The 8,639-nt window shown below is 34.9% G+C and overlaps 1 protein-coding gene across 2 annotated transcripts; it reads left to right on the forward strand.

The window, feature by feature from the left end:
• The first annotated feature begins 574 nt into the window (after positions 1-574).
• Positions 575-7,880, forward strand: LOC117723042 (olfactory receptor 9I1-like). Of its 2 annotated transcripts, XM_076928070.1 has the most exons (3): positions 575-831; positions 4,037-4,195; positions 5,866-7,880. In XM_076928070.1, the coding sequence occupies exon 3, from the start codon at positions 6,084-6,086 to the stop codon at positions 7,032-7,034; it is 951 nt and encodes a 316-aa protein (XP_076784185.1). In that variant the 5' UTR covers positions 575-831; positions 4,037-4,195; positions 5,866-6,083; the 3' UTR covers positions 7,035-7,880. The 2 variants fall into 2 exon arrangements, with proteins under 2 accessions (XP_076784185.1, XP_034378303.1); XM_034522412.2 differs by lacking the exon at positions 4,037-4,195.
• Positions 7,881-8,639: the final 759 nt, after the last annotated feature.

An 8,639-nucleotide genomic window follows, 5' to 3' on the forward strand; every position in this document is an offset into this window, starting at 1 on the left:
CCTTTCACTGTTCCACAAAGGAAGATAAGCTAATAAGCAACTAGGTACAGAAGCAAGTGAGGTGTGTTCAGACCACATGCCAGACTTACTCCTCATAGTCAAAAATCATGCTTTCTTGTGGAATTCTGAGAAAACAATGTCTTTTAGGTCCAAAAAGCCATATGAGAACTTATGAAGGCTATATTATAAAAATTCACCAAAAATTCTAGATCTGAGTTACAGTTCCACTATGGACTAATTTCAGCCAGAATATGATGGCCAGTGAACAAAAACAAGTGTACTCCTCCAGGAGCTGCTATTGAGTTCTGAATGTGAACAGCGTAGGAGTAGTTATGAAATCCCAAAATGTTTTCTTTTATCCCTTAGGACGTATAGAGAAGATGTGATAATAACTCTGTCTCTTCAGATGTGTTTTCTCTCTGCAAGAACAGCTTCTCCCCAGAGTCCTGGGGGCTGTCCCTGGAGCTAAATCATGATACAGGGAATTCTGTTCCACTGTATTATTCTCACTGAAGCACCTTCCAGTGCATTTTATATACCAACCTAAATTACTTAGGTTGAACATCTGAGAAACTACCAGAGTTCTACAAAATGCTTAAAAAAACACATATTAGTTCAATTTCAAAGCAAATGAATTTGGACATAATATTCCATCAGACACTTATGACATAACTACCTCATCCCGGAAAATCCTGAGAAGATACCAGCTCCAAAGTAACATCTATGAAAATTAGGGAAGATAACCATATAGAGAATCTAGGGGTTTTCATTGGAATTTGAAAATAATGTCATGTCTATCCAGGAAGTTCAAGTCTTGTATGGGACACATGGGTAAGAATGGTTCACTTTTGTTGATATCTCCTGCTTTGTTTTTATTTTGAGCAAGGCTCCTATTTGTCACTAAGTCAATTTTAGGAAATCTCTAATTTTGCTGTGAAGTTGAATTGAAGTAATACTTATGATGTATTAAACATTTCCTTGTTTCAAAGGAAGATCTCAATACATATTTAGTTACATACAGAGACATCAAGTCCAGTAAGGTGAACAACATTAACATTGTTGAACTATTTCAGTATCCCTAAGGAAACTCAAACTTTAGAAGAAAGAGAAAGAGTTTGAGAAATGGTTGTAAGTTAATAATATAATTACAATTACAAGCTGTAGGGATCATTCACTCCCTGAAAAATTTATAGGTAAGAACTTTTTTCCCCTTTTGATCTACTGCAGATCACAAAGTTTTCTGTAGTGCATATGACAGAAATATTAACCCTGAAAGTGTCCTAGCCTGAGGTGTGCACAAAACACAAGAATTTTCCTTCCTCTTTTTAAGGTGTTCTGTGTTTAGAACTATGCTACCTGCTTATACTCCAGGCTCATTCCAGGATGGCTGTATGTAACACACCTACCAGTATAACATAGTATATAACTAGTCATTAGCCTGTTTTAAATGCTTTCCTTCTGTAAAATATCATAGCAATTGTGTTATGAAATAAGCAAACTCTACCATGTTATGTAAGAGTCTTGGTGTTTTTATATCATTACTATGTTCTCAAATGATATTTTCCAGAAAACTGAGGTTTGTATTAGCTAAACAATTTTACTTAAAAAAAATAAGAAAACAAAACATGATAAAACAAGACAGAAGAATAAAACCATGTACTAAAGAAAAGTCCAAAAATCAACCATAATATACTTCATCTACAGAAGTAATTTGCTTAATGGTCTTACAGAAGGGTTTTAATATTTAAAATTTGGGGCTTTAGTCTGAAGGAAAGGCCATTCTCTTCTCCTAACTGGCAAGATAGTCAGGTAGATTCATCTTGCCCTATTAGGTATGAAGTTAGAAAGTTCTAATTCAAATACATTTTATTATACTAACGGGAATGTTCGTTAACATCTCTAGGATTTATCCATAAAATATTCATAACTAGGTTTAGCATGAAGAGGTGGGGGAAGGACAGCAGGTAGACCTAGTGACAGTTACACAGATTCACTGTGGCTGCATTGGCACCCATCTATACTCACCTATTCTCTACTCAACAACTTTTGTTAGCCTGTCTATCCTTCACAGAGACATCACTTTCCAGCCACAAGACATAAAATGACTATGAAAATTTAATAATAGGTTTTGAGAAAGGTATTAAAATATACCATCCTTTCCTGCATTGAAAATGAAAAACATCTGATTAACTGTGGAGAGATTTATTTATTTAAATTACAAAGATGTTACAATGTATATAGAGAGGATGAAACTGATTTATAACAAAGAGAACAGAATTTACACTAAACCACTTGAACCTCTGCTTGATAATCTTGGACACAAAGAGACTTAACTTTTCTTAGTGACAATAGATAACTGCTTTACCATGCAAACAAAACATCTTTAGGGAAATTTATAAGTTAAATATTCCATAAGCATAAAAAGAAGACTGTTCCAAAGTCACAAGTAACTAACCAAGCTTTCCTACTCTGCATATACAATTCTCAAAAATATATTAATATAGAAACTTAAATAAGGGGACATTATGTCATAAAGCTGGATACATAAATTTAAGGACACAACATTTAAAATATATGTGTTTCTAAACATATAAATATACATGAATATACATGTATGGATATTTTTAACTATACTAGAGTAATAACCATCAGGATAAGGTCCAGGAGTGAGGCAGTATGATCAAGCATGACCAAGCATTTCAGTAAAATAAAAATAAGCCTTGCCTTGATCAGGGTAACTATTATCAGAAAATAAAAGGCAATTACTTTTGGGTTTTATGTCCAACAATATTATGTTTAAGTAACTATATCATTGTAGACTATCTGTAAGTGCTTTCTAAATTAAGTAATTGCTAGCTGAAAAGTGTACCTGTTTTCAATAGTGTAAATATTGAGAAAATCTTTTCAAGTGCCCCAGTGAGCCTGTACTCCTCATCACAGAATTCATACCTTGTGAAAACTTAAATCCCTTTAATCATCATTTGATCTATCTCTACTATTTTTACAATGTAAAACTTACAAGTGAAGCCCACAGATGGAAAACAGACTTCTAATATTTACTTAGTAATTTCTTATGTAGAGACTACAACAGTAGAGCCTGAACAATAGTAAGAGTGCCTTCCAAAGAAGCTGACTGACTCATCCCAGGCAGCTCCTGCTGGAGAGGGATGAAAAGAATAACACAGAAAATCATGTCCTATGTGGTGTGGCAGGTTGCCCTGATCAGATCTCACAAGGACTTTGGACAGAAGAGTAGTTTCCACTAAGCCTTATTAAAATTCTGTGTTGTTTATACTTCAAGTGTGATACTTAATAAGACCATGATGATCTTACCAATGTCTAGACTTAGTGGGGCCTCATTTCAAGTTTTGACCCCAGTGAAAATTATCTTTATGTGTAAAACATGAAAATACAACAGGGATCCTTGCAAGCCACAAGGCCTGCTGTTATTCTCACCAGACTGCTAATTATTTGAATTTGAATAGCCATTAACTTGTCTGGGTGTCAATTTTCTCATTAGCAAAATAATAACATTATTTAATCATGTCACTGGGTATGGAAGCATGAAACATGTTCATAAATATTAAAATGTATGAAAATAGAGGTATTATGTTGAATTAGTAGGTTTTAATTGTATGGAATATATTTTCATAGTGGAAGTCTCATGTTGTAACACCAAATAAAATTCCAGGTTGTGCTAATGAAACATAATTTATACATGATCTAATTTGAATAATTGCAGGTTTAGTTGTATATTTAAGAACTGCAAGTTAGAAAGTTCCAATCTGAAGTAGTGTGGAATTAGGAGTCAGATCAAATTAGTCAAATGAAGAAGCATAGGGTTGAGGAATCAAAGGTCTTAAATGTGGATCCAAGCTCTTTCATGAATGAGGGCAACGGATAGGCCAATATATCTGGTCTTATTTTCTCATCCAAACTTCCTAGCAAGAATTGATAAAATATTGCAAGTATAAGGTGAATGATAGAAATGTCTTCCAATAAATGCAACTAAAGACTTTTAATTCTCTTTAAATAGCTTCCTGAGGCCACTTGAATACAGATACTTTCATATACATTCTGGATAAAGTACTAAAATTATCAGCAAAGTGCAGATGTAAAATGATATAAGAACTGGGCCATATGTCAAAGAGAAATTAGAAGAATGCAAAATTGTTATAACTCAGTGTGTAAAAATGTAAGTATAATTTCTTTGAGCAACTGTTACATAACAGGAAAAGAACATTCATTGACTTGATGTTTGAAAGCTTCTTTGAGAAGCAACAGAAATGTAGGGACAAATTCTCTCTAGACTACCAATTATACAATTTTCTCTTTGGTAGAAAGCATTTTTGCAATTGTATAAAAGAAACATCACTTATAACATTCAAAGCCTATAAGCAAAGTATAGAAATTTTAACTAGATTGGTACTAATTAATACATGAACAGAGTAAATGAATGACAAATTTTAATGGAACACAAAGGAAAAGAAGTGGGGAGGATTTCCCTACTATATTGAGTGAGAACACAAAGTTATTTATCAATTATTGGCATAAAGTTATATGTTTGTATGTGCAGAAAGAAAAACAAGTAGATATGTAAATAGAAATAATATATTTATATATTATGCTAGTTAAACCTGATTGTAATATTGGCAAAAGACTGACTTTTTAGCTTTTTCTATATGCTTGAAAGTGTTCTTCTCTATGTCCAGACAAAAAATTATGTCCAAAATACCTTAATAATACACAAGTGATATATTCTTATTAGAGATATAAAATTGAAGTCCGGACCTGAATTTAGGTAGAGAGATTTGGTGAATAGATGATAGATAGATAGATAGATAGATAGATAGATAGATAGATAATATGAATGGAGAGGAAAAATATGAAGAAGAAATCTAGAAGCAGAAAGAATAAGTAACAAGAAAGGATGATATGATAAAAAAAAATATCACATTCCTTTAAGATGAAGAGTTTCTCTCTTCCTCTCTCTTTCCCCTTTGTGTGCATGTGTGTGTATGTGTGTGTGTATGTGTATGCACACACCCACCATGGTTTCCTGCTATGAAACCATGGAAAGAAAATATTTAAAGGAATAAACGGACAGAAAAATGCATGGAAGGAGAGAATAGCCAGTAAGGGAGCATAAAAATGAGAACAAGACAAGATACCATCACACACACACACACACACATGCACACACAATTTTATATGTCTGTATGTGTGTATAGTATGGCATATATATGGATGGCATAAGGAAACCAATTACTTTTATATGCTAAATAAATTACAACCAAGAGCAATTGAGACACAAAGAATTTACATGACTTGGCCCTGAAGTAAAAAAATAACTACAAATTTGAACATACTTGCAATTATGATGTAACAAGCAGTGCAAAAATTGAAGTGTAATATATTAAAGAAGATGCCTTTAAATTTGGAGTAATAAAGACTGAGTTAAAATGATTAATTTTAGTTACTAAATACTAGAATAGTTACTAAATACTAGAATAGATCATTTGTCTTGCTGAATAGTCTAATAATAACAAAAACACATGAATGTGCACTGTAAGGGATACTCAACATGAAGGCCTGCTCTCCATTTCCGTACTCCAGAAAGGCTTTGCAGGGGAAAGAGATTGAACTGATACCACTGTCTGAAGGCTAAAACTAAGATCAGTACACAAATTATAAAAAGCAATAGAACCCAAGTCCAAAATGAGACATATTATGTTGAACTTTTGGTAAATGGAGGGCCATATGTAAACCAGACACCTACATAGTAGAGCTAAGAGTATTGAAATAGAGGAACAGACACCTTGGTACATTCTAAACCTGAGGAGTATGCATGTCTTATCCTTACAGAAATTTCCAAATTTACACCAGAATTAACCAGTAACAAATGTGAAAAAGCAAAATTTTGTTGTATGAAATGAAGATTCAAGATTTCTGAAAACAACCTCTACAAATACTAAGGGACTTTAAATTTAATTCTCATCACAAAGAAAACGACTATACTTCAGTTGTGGTCTTTTTACAATTCACTCTTATCCTCTGATAAACAAACTATCTACATTGAATCCATGGCCAAGAATAATGTCACCACAGTAACTGAATTCATCCTAATAGGTGTTAATGACCACCCCAAATTGGAGATTCCCCTCTTTCTGGTGTTTCTTAGCTTTTATCTTATCACCATCCTTGGAAACTTGGGCATGGTCATTCTTATCCATGTAGATATTCAACTTCATATTCCAATGTACTTCTTCCTAAGCCATCTCTCCGTGTTGGATGCCTGCTATACTTCAGTCATCACCCCTCAGATCCTGGCCACACTGGCTACAGGCAAAACAGTCATCTCCTATGGTCGTTGTGTTGCCCAGTTCTTCTTCTTCACTATCTGTGCAGGTACAGAATGTTTCCTGCTGTCTGTGATGGCATACGATCGCTATGTTGCTATTAGCAATCCACTGCTCTACACTGTGGCTATGGGCCCCAGAAAATGTTGGAGTTTAGTAGTAGGAGCATATGTCTGTGGAGTATGTGGGGCCATCCTGCGTAGCACATGCACCTTCTCTCTATCCTTCTGTAAAAATAATCAGATCAATTTTTTCTTTTGTGACCTCCCACCACTGTTGAAACTGGCCTGTAGTGACACAAAAAATGTTGAAATTATTATTGTCTTCTTTGGGAATTTTGTAATTTTGGCCAATGCCTTAGTCATTGTCATTTCCTACCTGCTCATCATCAAAGTTGTCATGAGAATGAAGTCTTCAGGAAGAAGAGCAAAGACTTTCTCAACATGTGTCTCCCACCTCACTGCTGTGGCTCTTTTATTTGGGACACTTATCTTTATGTATGTACGAAGTGGTTCAAAAAAATCCCTGGAAGAAGATAAAGTTGTGTCTGTCTTCTACACTATGGTCATTCCCATGCTGAACCCACTAATCTACAGTCTAAGAAACAAGGATGTCAAGGCTGCATTCAAGAAGGTTACTGGTAAATGCCGGGTCTCCCATAGCATACAACATTGAGTGAGAGGCTTCTCATCTTAGTAAATGTTTTCAATGTATCCTAATAGACACCAGCACTACATGCATGCTGTACCCATGAACAGAGAGAAAGCAGACAAGTCATTACATGCAAGGAAATATATGAACATGGTGAACTTTGTACCTAAAACATTCTTCAATGCTTTATTCTTCTCCCCATTCCTAATTTTCAGTTCATCCTGCCAGTCAACTCCTGTTTCCTTCTTATACTTTAGAGAATCTAAGGCCCAGGGATGCTTCACCTGACCCTAATCCTTAACACATTTTTGTTGGCTTTGTTCCTTTTAACATTACTGTGATTTTTTTATATAAAAGAATTTATCTGAGTATCTAAATAAGCTAATTGGACTTTTCTGTTTTCCTGTCAATATGTCACCCTAAACTTAAAGAAGTATTGTACAATACAAGCCTCTCCATTTATCACTACAGTGTCTTCTTATTTGCTCAGGTCAGGAGAACTTGATAATGTCTTTTCAGTTAATAGCTCACTAGCTTTCTTCTTTCATGTTAGTATGGTATCATTAAGATGAAGTTAAGGAGTTACTTATGTGAAGGATTCCACAAAAGCCAAGTGTAGATTCTGAAGGTCACAAGACTTGGAGCTGTTTCTCTCCATATAATCTAACTTATAAGAAGTTCTCATGTTGTATAGGTACAGGGATTTTAGTGAACACAGAGGCATTTTACATTCAAAGTTCAACACATATTTGTGTTTAATTACTGCTTTTGTAGAAATTTGTGAATAGTATAAAAGGTACTGTTTGCATTTTATAGTAACTCTGTCAAGCAAATGAAGATTTGGTTAAATAAAAAATTTCTAACCAATAACTATCCCAAATTGAGTCACATCTAATGAGTAAGAAGCAATCACTGACACTGTTAATGATACTCTGTTATGCTTGCAGATAGGATCCTAGCATAACTGTCCTCTGAGAAAATCTACCCAACAGCTGACCAAAACAGATGTAGAGACCCATAGCCAAACATTAGATGGAGTTCTGGGAGTCTAGTAGAAGAGCTGAGGGAAGGATGGGAGGACCCAAAGATGGTAGGGACTCCACAGCGAGGACAAATGTCAACTAATCTGGACCTTGGAGTTTCCCAGAAACTGAATCACCAACCAGTGAGTAAGCATGTACTAGACATAAACACTCCACTCCCCTGTACATAAGTAGCAAATGTGCAGCTTGTTCTTTATGCAGGTCCCCTAACAACTGAACAGGATCTGTCTGTGAATCCCAGTCCCCTAACTGGGCTGCTTTGTCGTGCCTCAGTGAGAGGTCCCGCAGTTACTTGATATGAGTTTTGGGAAGGGGACACCTGGTGGTTCCCCCTTCTCAGAAGAAAAGGGTAGGGGGAAAGACAGAGGAGTTGTGAAAGGGAGACTGGGAGGAAGAGAGCTGGTATTGAAATGTAAAGTGGATGATAGATAGATGATAGATAGATAGATAGATAGATAGATAGATAGATAGATAGATAAAAGAAAATGCAAAAAAGATTTCTATGTTGCAATTAGGAAACATTTTCTAACTTTCCTGTCAACTATCTCAGCCTTCCCTTCTAACCCATATTTATTTTGTGTGTGTG

Source organism: Arvicanthis niloticus, chromosome 1, assembly GCF_011762505.2.
Source record: "Arvicanthis niloticus isolate mArvNil1 chromosome 1, mArvNil1.pat.X, whole genome shotgun sequence".
NCBI lineage: Eukaryota > Metazoa > Chordata > Mammalia > Rodentia > Muridae > Arvicanthis > Arvicanthis niloticus.

What these genes read in the sequence shown, in the direction of transcription:
- LOC117723042 (XM_076928070.1), top strand. Translation starts at nt 6,084, where the DNA reads ATGGCCAAGAATAATGTCACCACAGTAACTGAATTCATCCTAATAGGT.